This window comes from Argopecten irradians, chromosome 13 (genome assembly GCF_041381155.1).
Source record: "Argopecten irradians isolate NY chromosome 13, Ai_NY, whole genome shotgun sequence".
NCBI classification, from domain to species: domain Eukaryota; kingdom Metazoa; phylum Mollusca; class Bivalvia; order Pectinida; family Pectinidae; genus Argopecten; species Argopecten irradians.
The window spans coordinates 7,269,727-7,285,175 of NC_091146.1; the positions used below are offsets into that span (position 1 = coordinate 7,269,727).

Consider the following 15,449-nt stretch of genomic DNA (forward strand, 5'->3'; position numbering starts at 1 on the left):
TTTTAAAGATGCTCAACCGCCGACAAAGCATAAATGATATTCATCATTTTGAACAATAATTGGTGTTTAATCGTGTATATGTATGTCTAATTAACACAAAAATTATTATATAATAATTTATTTCGCCATTGTTGCATGCGCCATTAGTACTTTCCATATAGGATATAGTGACACGGAATTTTTTCGGGATGCAATTAATTATTTCTCATATTTTTAACTTAAAGTAAAATAAGCTCAAACTTTTCAATGGTGGAAATGGTGTAAAGAGAGTAACTTTTGCAACTGAAGAAAAATACTAAATCGTCTGCTCCTGTTTTTGATAGTGAAAAAATACCATTTGTCAGCGGTGGAGCATCTTTAAAACAAAATACCCATAAAATATCACAATTCATAAAAATAAAAAATAAAAAAGTAAATAATGAGACTAACAAAATATTGATTGGCACAACTACACTTTGATTGAAAAACAGGTTGGCACACATACACTTTTGATTGGAGCAAAAACTCATTATAACAAAGCTAAAAATTGTAACCAAAGCCCACCAGAGGCCAATTACCCCATGGAGGCTTTGCCTAGCATGTAGAAAAATATACCATAGATACATGTAGTATGCTGCGCATAAAAACGTTTCAACCCAGGCTTTTGTGTGTAAATGAAATAAAGTGTAATTACGAAAAAGGGGAAACACATTTTTTGTATGTCAAACAATGAAAAACTTACACTGCTATAACCAGAAGCCAATAACTCCATGGTCACAGTAACCTAATGAAACATGTATATTAGAAATTTAACAAGAGACATATTTCTCCTGTTCCGAACAATAATCATCATCAGTTACATATACTTGCAGCTTTGGTAAAAATTAAGACCAGGTGTAAATAAAAAACATATGAATACAAAAAATCTTTGCCAGAGGCCACTTACCCCATGGCAAAGGACAAAATATGATTCTCTTGCTTTCTGAGGACAATCGTGCACCTTCTACAAATGAATCATTGGGACCCTGATATACTTTTTAAAAGCCCCTGATTTCCATCTACCCATAAGTTGTATTTGACCTTCACTGATTCCCTGGGTAGCTGCTGTGGTAGCTGCCCCAATACGGAAGCTATGAGATTTATAATTTTGTTCATGAAGTCCCGCCCATTTTAATGAGGCTTTTAGCTGCTGTGTGAAAAAACTACGTGAAATTGGCGAGCCATCCATAAAGGAAAATAGTGGTTGGTCGGTGAGTTCGTGTTTTCTGATTGATAAATACTCTTCGAGAGCCAACACTGGGCAGTATTTAGGGTTATTAACATTTGCTGAAACAGCATGAGTACTAGATGGTCCTGTGGTGTGTTTGAAATGTGGGAAATTGATTTCTAATGTTGGTGAAGCTCCTGCACTCCCTGTAACTACAACATGTTTCCGCAATAAAAAATGCTGATTATTTAGACCTGTAGAGGTCATTTCACCTACCCTCAGAAAAGCATGGAAGGCTAATAAGAACATAGCCTTAAACGTTACTCTGAGAAAATGGGAGGAAACTGAATCAGTGAGAGAATCGACCAACTTTAAAAGTACCACAGGAGTAATAGGAAGTCTAGAGTCTTTGGTAAATTTCAATTTTTGGAAGCCTTGTAATGTTTTCTTAATGATAAAGTGCTGTGTGATATCTTCAAAGTTACCCATTCTGAAAATATAGCCTAAAGCTGACACATATGTGGTAACTGTTGCAGCTGCCAATCCTGTCTGATAGCAATGAGCAATAAATAAAGTCAAGTGCTGTACATTTGGTGGCAATGCTTTGGACTGAGAATCCAGGTGGCGTTGCAAAAAACGTACATACATCTGATATGCATGTCGATAAGATTCTGTAGAAGACTTTGATAAGGCACTGGACAATAATAAACCTGCTGTTTGATTTAGAGAGTCAATAGATGAGCTGGAATGGGTGTGGTCTCGTTGTCCATGTGTGGAAACTGCTCGAAAAACTGGTCCATCTGCAAACGAGAAAGATGATCAGCTGCTACGTTATGAAGGCCTGGCACATGAACTGCTTGAAACAAAATATTGAATTTCAGCACACTAACCATGAATCGGCGCATGAGTTTCATAAGACATGGATTTTTGGATGTGTGTTTGTTTATAATATGAACTACTGCCATATTATCTGAGAAAAATCTAATCCGTTTGTTTTGGAACTGTTGATGCCAAATTTCAATGGCAATTACAATCGGGAGGAATTCCCTAACCGTAATAGAAAAATGCAGCCACTCAGAGGTGAACTTCTCGCAAAACCAATGGGTGCCAAAAAATCCCCCCATACCTAAATCGCTAGCATCTGTGTATAATTCCAGTGATTCTGATGTAACAAAGTCCTTCGGAAGGAACAAAGCACGGCCATTGAAACTTTCTATGAACACTAACCATGCTGCAATATCAGCACGGGCTTCCAACGTCAACCGCCTATAATGCTCAGGCTTCGACAAACCTATTGTGAGATCTATTAGGCGCCTCAAAAAAGTCCGACCAGGGGTAACTACTGAACAAGCAAAATTGAGAAGGCCAATTAAAGATTGAATTTGACGAAGTGTTGCCTTTTTACGTTTAGACATAGCAAGTAATTCCACTCTGAGCTTTACCAACTTGTCTTGGGGTAATCTGATTTCCATAGCCTCTGAATCCTAATATTCCTCCTAATATCGAGACCGAGCCATTTAGTACTTTTCTTTGATTTCAAATTATTTCGTCCCTGAAATTCACTGTCAAAATTTTGCAAGTAGCAATTTGATTGGCCATTTCCAAAGGTCACCAGGACATGACCCCTAATGGGATTTTCTCAGATCCTTATCAAACGTAGTGATAATAAGGATCTCTGTTGCTACTTCACAAAATGTGAAAAGGCCCTGTTCACATTCATTTGTGTTTGGGCGTCCTAAAAATAAGAAATCATCCAAGATATGAACACAACCTTTAATACTAAATTTGTTTTCCAGGATCCAATGAATACCTGTACTAAACTTTTCAAACAACTGACAAGAATAACTCAAACCCATGGGTAAGGTACGGTCATAATAAAACTTATTACCCACCCTAAAGCCTAATAACTCATAATCATCTGGATGAATCGGTACAATTTTGTATGCATGTTCAATGTCCGTTTTAGCTAACAATGTTCCCTTTCCAAATTGTATGATAAAAGCTACTGCATCATCGACAGATTGATACGATAATGACCGATGTTCTGGATCAATACCATCATTAATTTAACTACCAGGTGGGAAAGTTTTTCTCATCATATCATCGTATCAACTGAACGTTTCATCAACTTTGTGCATGAGTTTTCTCATGTGTTTTAGCCAAAACTATTTTATCCAATGCAAACCTTTTTTTATCAAATAAACGTTTACAATCTGTGTTTTAGTCCTTACCTGCCTTTTCTTACCCTGATCTTTTATCCTGATATTAATGCATGACTTGTAGTTTGCCCTAAATGACTTAGTTGTGAGTTTGGACGTAAAACTAAACAAACCTTAGTTGTCGATGGGCCGTAAAACTGAAACAAACAAACAAACAAAATGTGGGAAAGAGAGATGATGGATAACTCTATATTCATTTCGTGTTTTTTTTGGAACTAAGCCCAACGGGGAGACTTGTAACTGTGGCATAGGTAATTCATCAAATGGTCCTCCTACTCTACCTGCTAAAACTTCTTTTTCAATTTTAATTCTTAAAATATCTTCTTGTTTTGGGTGGTGGGGTTTTGTTATTTGGCCTGATTTTTGACTGTGGACTCAGGTTTTGGATTTGTACATTTCGCTCTATTGTGGTCCCCCCATCCCCCCACAGTATTCACAAATATGGGGGTAGGTACACGATTGTCCTCGGTGGCAATTGCCTTTGTTATTGTTGAAACTGTGGCAGTAAACGCGTTTTCGGTTTGAACGAAAGGGTCGTTTTTGACTCGAACGGGAGCGAAAGACTGTCCCTGTTTTGTCAAAAGTTTTGATGCTAAGCCCTCTGCTAGAGCCTCATGATATAAAGCTACATTTAATTGGTCCCAGGGGCAGTCTTCAGGCTCACGTTCGCGCCACAAACGAAATGACTTGTCATAGGCAATAGCTGCAGAATCCCCAGACTCATCAGCTATTGCCTGAACCCTTCTGGCATACTGAAACAGCTGATGCCCACGTTCTGGATGTCTTTTACTGTAAATGGCACCAAAGACATTAAATCCGCTCAACCAATGATTAATATTGTCTTTTTCTTTTTTTTGGTTAATGGCACTTTCACTAGTGACAGTGAACCGTCTTTCACTTCCGTCGTGAATTTCTCTTTATTGTCCTGTCCAGGATTTAATAAACTGCCCATTTCCACATACTCGTCGGACACAATCTTGTTTTTGATCTTGGGATCTAACCCAAGATCAATTGGTTTCGTTAAGTTACGTTTTACCGAAACATTGTCCTGCTGATACTCACGATCAGTACTGGACGTCCCTGCTGTTATGGTGGACAGGCAAGCTTCTGCTGCTGGTGTGGCTGGTCCTGCTTCAGACACCTGCTGTTGTGTATCTGTAATGGGCATTGACTCTGAAGGGCCATTCCCCTTGACAATGAGGACTCCTGTGCATGCCCTGCCGTCCTCTGACCCCCATGGATGGATGCCAACACGGTCTCAGTAATGCTGGGTATGGCTGATGTGATGCAAGATTGCATCATAGCTAAGAAGTCAGTGTTAGTTTGGATCTGACTTTGCTCTGGAGCCTGTAACGAACTGGTTTCCTCTGTAGCTGATGGAGTCTGCACCCGACGCCTTTTTCGGGGTGATTTGGAGGTGGGCTCCATTGTAATGCCGATGAGGCAGTGGTGAGTCTTCTGAAATGAATAGTGAACTAATGTTATAAATTGCTATAATGAGGCTTCAAATAGAGAAAATGTTCCCTTAAAGGGCCACTACATTTCCGAAACGGCTTTTAATTTTAAAATAGGAATGAAAAACGAGATCAATAATTTTGTATAGTAGCAGAAATTATTAACTTTACGTTTACTAGCACACTTATCATCACCTTCAGAAATGTTTAATTAGAATAAATAAAATGATAATTTTCATAACGCGGGTCGTTTTATGTTTCCCGCTGTTGTCCTAAATGCCGCGCGGTAGTTGACTATCACTGCGCCAGACGGCAAAACAGCGAAATGAATCTCCACTGCTACCGTATATTAGACAGGAAATCTTGTATATGTTTGGTGTAGTAACCTCATCTTAAGACATCGATATATATTTCCTTTGTTATTAATGTTTTTAAGAAGCCTTTAAATTTTTCTCAAGAAAGGTAGTGGGCCTTTAATAGTGTTTCATGAAACCTTTACAGATCCCCAAGTATGCAATATTCCCCTTGACCACTCACTTTAAAATTTTGATAGAGTCAATAAGTGTATAAAACCAATCCAAATGTATTATTGGTATTGTAGACTCTGAGTGTGGCACTGTACTGGAAGCCTGCATACTTGTGTTAATGTATAAACAACCCTTGTAATTATAATTATCCATATTCTGTCAAACGGCCTAGGCCAGGGTTGTTATTAATCATAGTGAAAAAATTATCAAACAATGGGGAATATCGAATGAACACTACATTGGTCATTCTCATATAAATTGAAAAAATAAATATAGCATACAGTCAAGAAAAAACAAAAATCAGTATTGAAAAATATATAGACACACCCTGGAATGAGACACTATTGGGTATAACCCGTACTGCACATGAGATGATATCGTGGTGATCATGAAAATACACATTCTCACACTTTATCAAAACCAATTACAAGTGATTTGAAGAAGTGTGTACTACTGCAGGTACTATATTTGCAAATCTCACACAGAAAATTTACGATAGTACATTGTAACGCAATATATATTATTGTGTCACCATTGGCCTTAAAGCCATAAAATACAATTCCAGGTAGGAATTAATTATACATGTATACTCAGTACTAGTGCTCATTATTTTGTATGTCTGTACTGATTTTAATATAATACAGGGTACTGAACATTGAAACCCGGATATAATCAATATACTGTATGCTATGATTACTAACCATGAAAAAATGAATATTCCCCTTCATGTATTTAAAACAAAAATAGGCTATAATTCACTGAAAGTAATTTCTCCATTATTTGGAATAAATATAGTCAATATCTGAGCCTACACAGATATGTACTCAATCTAACTGTTCAAATGTTTTAAAATAGCTGCTCTAATGTTCTTAAAATACTTCCAGTGGCCATGGTCCGAAAAATGGACACCGTCTGCACTCAGGGTATCTTGTCCCTCTTTCATCCCCTTAAGGTTCCAATATTGAAAATGAGGCAGCTGAGACACCTGTTCTTTTAATATTTGGTTGGCTGTCCTCACTTTGCTTACATAGTCCGAGACTGGAATTGTTCTGGTGTTTAGCCGGGGTAAAAGTTGTAACACAGTGATGGTTTTTATCGAAAATTGGTTCTGACACATTGATTAAAAAGATCAGCCGGAGAATTATTTCTTCGGGCAAGGCATCTGAAATAAATTTTGCTGCTCTGTCACTCGACCTCCGCTGATGCCCAGAAATTTCACAGATGGACATCCGTCTATCTGGAAATCGGAGAGGCTTGTCCGATGCACATATTGTTCAAAACGTTTAACGTGTGAACTCCCCATGATGAACACAGACATGATGTCTCTTTGTTTACAGTCGTGTGCTATTTATAGACACGCACCTGACACAGTCAATATATAGGTCGAACTGGATAAATAGTCATCAATGTACAGAACAACGGCAATGCAATGCACAATCAATGTGGAATTGTCAATAAGTAGGGATACATATCACATGTGTAACTATATCGTTACCTTGTGGCTTTATTTCCCTCGAAAGTTGAAGCTAGCGATGGCGCCCACGCTGGCCGCAGTCAAACAAAGGACTTTCGCTGTCGCAGTGTGTGTTAAGTCCGATTCTCCTTCAATTGTCACATATCCGACCGCTTTCCTCACCTTTGAGGATGTCTAACACGTTTGGCAACTGGTGACTGTACAAACGTTTCGCTCAATAATAGTCTTTTGGTAGAAATAAAACTTGATTGCTTCAACTTTCAAAATTTCCACTGAAAATTTTCTCTGTAAACAAACAGTATGCGCATGCGCGGCCAAGTTACACAACTGTGACTTTGCATGTACGAGTTACTTCCCTTTTCCCTTAAGCATAACCTCCTTACCTCCCTTGTACGGTTTGGATAATACAACAATTGATCATAGCTAAATACATTTATGTTATAATATCATAAATTACATTTTTAGAAGTCAAAATTGAGAAAGGTGCATTTCTAAATTTCTAAGTCTTGGGCAAGGCTAACCTTACCAGAGTCAAATGCTTGTTGGGTATACAAGTATATAGCTGCCTGTCTACTGCTGTTTGCCATTAAGGCATCAAGTGATGAAAGTTCTGACCATTTTGAAATCAAATAAAACATGTTAATTGCCAATTTATGAAGAGTAAACACCAATTACAGATAGCAAGGAGTCTTGGATGATAAAAATTAAAAATGTTTACAAAAAATAATAAATAAATGTGCTGCACCACAAGAAAACCAATCTATTTTACCTCAACAGACTCGAACAAATCTGTGCAATCACAGCTACAGTAAATAAGGAGGCATACCACCAAAGACGCTGACCCGCTGCTCAGTGACCATGTAACTATTTTTTGCAAATGCAGGAACTAGGTTTTACAAGATGTGACTAAATTTCTACTTGTTGGGGCAATTTACAGTGTCTCTGTTCTTATGCACAAATGGTAAATATTCATTATCAGTTAGGGAGCCGTGTGAGTGCTAACTCCATCACTAATAACTGAACAAAACCTTTATATTTTTGGACAAGTGGAAAACAATTAACATTTACCTGCGCTGGCCAGTGGCCGAAACCCGGGTAAGGGACAAGCCACACTGACGACATCGACATGATCAGTTGATGATAACTTTGTAGACTATCGGTAAACAAGATTGGCATTTGGCGCTTATATTGTCATCTTACGAACCATTCGGAACTCCTCGGTTTATTTTAATAAGTTTCCGTTATTTCAAATCTAAGAATAGATCTATGACTTACATTTGAGGTTTGTTTCGTCAGAAATGAACGAGGCGTTTCGAATGCTTACAAACATTACGCCACCTAGCGCCTGCGGTCGGTAATTTCTGATGCGATCGGTATTTAGTAGGACCCTCCAAAATGTCAAACAAAAGGCAATTGACAGGGGATAAACAAAAAGCCACCTAAGTGGCCACATGAACAGCCTTATGTCAATCTATTCATTGGAAATGCAGATGGGATACCAGAGAGATCTTGCAGACTTTGGAAGAAAGAAAACGCAGTTGACAGCCTTTCTTCATTAAAGTATGTTAAAGCTGGAGGGAATCAGATGGTCTAATTGTAAAAAATGAAATTTTTTGAAAGAATATGTAAAAGTTTTGTCTTGGTCACCTTTGAATGATTGAGAAAATGAGGCTCAATCAAAGAATGCATCGAAAATGCGCCGGAATCTGCAGAATTTCCTATCGTGAAATCTATCGCGTCTGTAACGCAGTTAAATTTGATTTCAAAATCATAAGCATGCACATTCGTCATATGTTAAATTTCTGTTAAAGGGACCTTTCTTAGAAAATTTGTGCATCAGAAAAAAACATGGGAACAGCTTTCGCCCCCGTAGATAAGTGAAAGAAAGGAATAATATTGTGGTTTCAAAGTTGATTTCTTTCTTTTGGAACGAAAAGAAGAGGTACAACATGCAATTACCTACGCTCTTACTGAACCCACGTTTTTCTGATTCGTAAATTTTCTAGAGAGTCACCCTTTAAAAGTTGAACTTCAGTACGACGTCATCATGTATGTCGTGACGTAATTTTAAGATATTTGACTGCCCTACTGCTTTTGACCTACTTTTGCCATCGCTTCATGAATTTGGTATCACATTTGTGAAAAAAATGGATCGGTGCTTCAATATTTCGTCTAATATCATTTAATCAGTTCATATAAAGCTTAAAAAGTGTACATTTCGTTTGTTTTCGACAAATTTTGGGTCCAAATCTAGGATTGAGGTCCTTTAAGGACGGGGAAAAACGCCCGCCTGAATTGAACGAAATTGGAATGCTCATAATTTGCACAATTATTAACCTGGGATCGGTACACTGGGGGTTGTTTGGGCAGACAGTAAAGGTGGTTTTGGGGGTAATAGGGGGGGCACACGCGAAATTTCGAAGTGATAGGTTAACAATTGCGTAAAATATCAGCATTTTAATTTCAGTGAAATATGGGTGGGGGGGTAGGATATGATTAGTTACGTCTGTCAAAAGTTCACACAAAATGGTAGTAAATTGACAAAGATCCTTCTACGTTTATGTTATCATGTTTTGATATCAGTTATGACTCCTTTTAAGGTGGCTTATCACCTAGCATTTATGACTTGATAGAATAATTTTTATTTTTCAGGTTGAATATCAAGAACACCAAGCACATGGGCAAGCTTTTTCTTCATGGGAGGAACATTTGGATGACCAAAGGCTTGAGAGAAGCCTAACTTTTCATAATAGGAGAGAGGGAGCTTGAACTCTCAAAAGTCAAAACCTTCCGAGGAATGAAGATTAGTTCTTATGTACTATGGAATTCCAGGCATAGGAAAATCAACACTATCACTCACATTGGAATATTACTTCAGCATGATTCATGAAACAACTTGGTACGCTCGATTACATCATAACCCATCCGTGGACTATCATTCAATAGTACATTCGTTTATGCTTACCACAACAGCTACCAAGGCACCTGCACCCCTATGCAGTAAAGTGTACACCATAGACCAGGTCAGCCCTGGAATCATATCTCCTCACGAATTACTTAACGTTTGTCGCGGTCGTGAGTACCCATTGATAATGCTCACATCTGGACATCATATGCCAACTGACACCTGGACAATATTGGACAAAGTAATTAAAATAACAGGAATTCACATGACAATTTGCAACGAAGAAGGATACACTCTGACAGGATGTGCCATTGAACATTTGACAGAAATGATGAAACATTCATCAGTTTGCGGACAAGTACTTATGATGGCTTGGGTGTTTAAGTCAAAGAGGAACCTTGCGAGTGTGACACAACATATCATGGTGGACTACAACAAAATCAATATGGACTTACCAAAAGTACTGTTTTCAAGAATTTTTTGAACTCCAAAATGTGCAACTCATTTGAAGATGCGAAGGCGAACAGCATGTTCACCATGACTGTCGCGGACTTCGAGAAGTCAAGCGGACTTGACGAGATTTAAGTATCAAGATGTCCCACATACCACAAAAACTTGCGGGTTCAAAGAGTTACTGACCGCTGTGTGACAGTGACTTTTGGCAACGGAACAAACAAAAACATTATCCACCAAAGTCCCATTCCCTAGACCCCCAAAAAGTGCAGCCGGCTTTCAAGAATTTTGACATGCAAGAAGTGTTATTTTACATCGGCCAAGACAAACATTTCTATGATTTTTGTTCTTACATGCCACGTAGCAAGAAAGAAATCTATAATGGTGTTTTGAACCTGTTTCAAAATGCGCAAAAATCTGAAGGAAGTTTAAAAGGCCAATGCTTTGAATTATTGATACGCCTTTCTTGTGAAATAGAAAACTGTGGACTGTTACCCGGCCCCTATCATTTGGACAAATACACAGATGCAAGGATTCTTGAGGCCTTTGATTCTGAGGATCTTATCAGGCAGATGGTGTGTGATAAAGAAACTTGTGAAATAAATTGTCATGAGGTCCGTTTTTGGTTTGCACTTGATGTCAACAGAAAACCAGGATATCCTGGATTTGACTTCGTAAGCACAAGAGGAGAATTCCAACATGATACTGGGGTATTTCGTCTTTCAGAGTTGCACCTGATTCAAGTAACGACCAGTTTGCCAAGTAAAATCCTGCATCAAAAAGCAAAAAATGAAATGTCACATTTGTTTGCCCAATGACCCCGAAACAGAACCAAGACTACGTCAACATCTCGCATCTTTTCTCCGTCGCCTCATGGTTGAGGTGTTTCCTCGCACTCTGATGAATTCTAGGTCAGGATATACGGGTAATATTTACTTATTTACCGATGACAGTTGGCTCCAGTCATCTGGCGCGCTTCACACACTGCGCATGCGCTACATCCGGCAATACAAACACCCCTCACTCACTAGAGGCAAATACTTACCCCGGTAAAATTGACATCGGATGTCTGGGCTTTGCATACAATCTGGGCCAGAAGCCACTGTAATGCTTTGCAAAGAGACTGGATAGCTCTTACCTTTTGTTGTGTCTTCTCCATAGCCAGAAGCCACCGAGACACATCACTCAGTGCTATACTTGGGCAAGAAGCCTCCTGCTCTGGCTCATCCAATTCATCTCATACCTGGTCCTGGTCTGAGGGTCCCCATCATGCGACTGTTTCACTGGAACAACCTTCTTGCGTTCTCAGTAGAAGTTTCCAGCAACTTCTCCACCCTGATGTGTCGTATTGGAGCGATGATATCAGCCATAGAGTACAGCTGGTTTGGGGCCGACCATCACTGACCTGACCCCTCAAAATATGGCGTATCTGTTTCCAAGACAATCCTGTCATCCTCGACAGCCTTCAGGGCACGAGTCTGTGCGCCGGTGCATGACCTTACCATTCGAGTAAACCCGAGGTAAAAGTTGGGGAACGCTGCTGACCACTGGCTGAGGACATATTCATCTCCAGAGAAGCAATGTAAATACACCCTCTGATCAGCAGATACCTCATTCCTTACTATATGCAATAATAACATATAGGCATCCGTCCCACTGTCGCCGGACATCCCTCTACAATGGAGTACCAAGGCATGACGTTTTCGCACCAGCCTCAGTCCTCTCTCCAATCGGTCCATTTGGCCTGGCCATCGTCCTCGTGGCTCCGAGTGATCCAGTCCAACTTCACCCAAAGCCTTCACCCTTGCCAACCAGGAGAGTTCCTTGAGCGCTCTAACCCACTCATCTTCCTCTCTCTGATCCCGGGGATGATGCTTCGGATGAAGTCCTACAGCCACAACCATATCCTCTGGAAGGTCAAGAAGACTCCGCCCGGAAGGATAAGTGACCGGGTCACAAAAGGATGCGCATGTCCCGACCAGCCTCACCTCCTTCCCAGTGTGTTTACCGCCGTACCCTCCAAAATGCTACTGAACGTTGGCCCTGCAGGTAGGGCATTAGAATTGTACCTGCTGCCCCTATTGCATGATCGTAAAAGGCGACTAAATTTAGGATCTTATCTTTTCTCTTCTTCCTAACTGATTTTATCTTTCCTAATGCCTTCCTTGGCATTGCCTCACTTTTGGCCTTGAGTTGAGCGTTCGTCCCTGTGAGGAAGGCTCTGGGTTCTGTCCCCTGGCCGAGACACACCAAAGTCTATAAAAGTGGTAGTTTCTGCTCCTGCTTAGCGCTCAGCAAACGGGGAGTGGGACGACTGGTTCGCCCGTTGTCAGTATAATGTGACCGGGTGGGGTGTGTTGATCGGTGTCTTCGGCGGCATGCTTCAGTGATATAGCACTATAAAAAGGGCAAGAGTTCCACTATACAAGAAGACACAACATGAATATACCGCAGTCTCCCAAAACACGCACCTCGCACAACATACATGCAACACGCCGCATACATGGGAGGCCGTCCTTACATGACCATAGCTGTTAATAGGACGTTAATTAATCAAACAAACAAACAAAGGGTCACGTCCAGATGAGCTTTATACCACGCGGTCTTCATATCGGATACATTTTCTACACCTTGTCACATCCATTGTAAACGATATTTCGTCCCAACATACATATGTAGTAGGACTGAACCTACGTCCGCCTCATATACCCAGGTTCTGTTTGGGGTTCCGTATTGACAAAGAAACAACACATTTAATGCAGTTAAAGAGTTTATTAACAAATATAACAAGGTTCACATGTACAGTGCTCACACACGGCAGGTCAGCCCGCGGCTTCGCCTGTCATAAACAATACACGTACTAGAATTGGACACATTACAGGTAAGACACAGGGGACAACACACCATCTCAACGATCCTGGCTAATACATAGCTACCTAACCGAGAACATAAACACACACAAACGTTCTACCAACATAGACAGCAGGATAGAAGGAAAGAGAGAGGAACGAGTCTGACACAGCTCTGGAGAAGCTTCTCCAGACTAATGAAATAGAAGTGATAAACCGTGCCTTTATAGCTAATCCGGTCCAATGAAAGTTACAGTTTAAGGAAAGAACTAATTGAAACATGCTTTTATCTCTCATCTTTCTTTTCCACTTCTTTTCCTTCTTCTGCTTCATCTCAGTGTTTATGTTGTGTTAGGTGTGTGTGTGATGATGAAAGTTTGTCATGAAATGTATGTATGTGTCTTTGAATGGATGCTCTTTTTGTATATATCATTGTCACTAAAAAAAAAATACATGTACGTATATATATATATATTTATAAATACAACTCTTTATATGTTTTTTTTTTCATTTGTCCCCAAATATTTTTCAAACTATTTTATATAGATATCTTCTATGGTCTTTTTTCTGTTTTTGTTTTTATCTTAAACCCAGTATGATTGAGAGAGAGTAAGTCACAGTGAGTAAGTTGAATTAGTAATGATCACAGAATTAAAAATGTTGGTGAGGGAGTATGTATGATTGCGTGTAATTATTATATATTTTTTTACTGTATTGATGAAATGACACTTTGCTTGTAAGCGGTCAAGTGATTTACACAACCTTCCAATATAACCAGCTGACCAAAAACAGAATATCTGTTACGGAAATAAAATTTCTTCCTTCTCTAAAGGGGGTTTACTTCTCAAATGGGGGATTCGCGGATTCTCACAAAAGTTTGCAGATAAAATTTATTTCATACCCCGATGAAATTTAAAAATAGTGACTTCAATGCTTATAATTAATTTTCCAGGCTACCTTATAAAATGAAATACGTTTACACGTGATTCCATTGATTTTTTCCAAGGGATTATTTTTTTCCAAATCAATACGCAACGTCAATGTTTTTATTGTGACGTCACGATAACGTCGGGTTTCTGCGCCATTCTCGGATATTTTTTTTCATCGTGGAATAAAAAAAAATGAATAGGCCAATCAGAAAGCCAGAAACAAAGAGAAAATTAATTATTTAATGATAACTGAAACATATGGCTGCCCCCTTTGTTTCAAAAGGAACTCAATTCATCGCCAAATGAAATCGACCAAGGTAAGATTTAATCCTTAATTGGAAAGTGATTTATGCAGGTGTTTCCATCTGATCATACATAGGTCATAAATACAAGTATTTTACTCTGCATAAAGTAGGTGTTGTGTCTAATTTTTATAAGGCATAACAGATGTTTGTCTGACCATTTCAATGATTTTCTCAATTCAATTAATCAAATTTGGCAGTGTTCAATAGATTGCCGAAGACAAAATAGCATGTCAAAATATCCAACCAGTTACGGCACATATACCCGTAACTTTAATTAAATGGCGTCTTGTAAAACCTGAAAATGCACAATACTACGGAGACCCGTGACAAACATGCCGCACAATTATCTTATTTCGTTTTATCGAAATACTATTAAGCTTTATCTAAATGTTATTTCGTTTTAACGAAATAATATTTCGTTTTATTGAAATACTATTTCGTTTTATTGAAATACTTTTTCGTTTTATCGAAATATCATTTCGTTTTAACGAAATGTAATTCCGTTTTATCGAAAGACCATTTACTTTTATCTAAATGTTATTTCGTGTTATGGAAATATTTTCTCGTTTTATCGAAATAATTATATTGTTTTAACGAAAAAATTATGTTGTTTTAACGAAATACTATTTCGTTTTATCGAAATATTATTGAGATTACTACTTTACCATTTTGATAGTTTATTTCTTAAAAACCAACATCTTCAGGTAATATCAAGAATGATGAAGGGGCCCTACGCTCGTATTCATGCAAGATGCCTAATAGTTAGGACGTAATATTGGGATGTAATCGGACCCTCTATTGAATTGAGTGATTATAAGGATCTGTATTTTAATCTCGTTGCAATACTTGTATACAAACTTACGTATGTGTTCTACTTTATAATTCCCTTGCCAGTGAAACCGCAGTGGACTATAGTGTTTGTGTCCGTCTGTCTGTCTGTCTGTCCGGATTTGGTTTCCAGATGATAACTTGAAAGCCAATAAATGGATTTTATGCAGAATTCACACAATTGTAGCATATAGGAATATGGGGTCAAAAGGTCTACTACAAAGGTCACTGTTACTAAAAATAGATCGTTTCGCAAAGTTTAGTTTCCGGATGATAACATGAAAAAAACATCAACATATGTTAATTAAACTTCACACAAT

General features: G+C 38.7%; 2 protein-coding genes across 2 annotated transcripts; both read right to left on the reverse strand.

Moving 5' to 3' along the window:
- Positions 1-264: 264 nt before the first annotated feature.
- Positions 265-7,227, reverse strand: LOC138305489 (uncharacterized). The gene is made up of 3 exons (XM_069245738.1): positions 6,882-7,227; positions 4,468-4,863; positions 265-1,986 (listed from the first exon to the last, which is right to left on the reverse strand). The coding sequence occupies exons 2-3, from the start codon at positions 4,571-4,573 to the stop codon at positions 983-985; spliced, it is 1,110 nt and encodes a 369-aa protein (XP_069101839.1). The 5' UTR covers positions 4,574-4,863; positions 6,882-7,227; the 3' UTR covers positions 265-982.
- On the reverse strand, positions 4,724-12,122 carry LOC138306635 (putative deoxyribonuclease TATDN2). The gene is made up of 2 exons (XM_069247076.1): positions 11,624-12,122; positions 4,724-4,863 (listed from the first exon to the last, which is right to left on the reverse strand). Exons 1-2 carry the CDS (start codon positions 12,120-12,122, stop codon positions 4,724-4,726), a joined length of 639 nt encoding a protein of 212 aa, XP_069103177.1.
- Between the last annotated feature and the right edge of the window lie 3,327 nt (positions 12,123-15,449).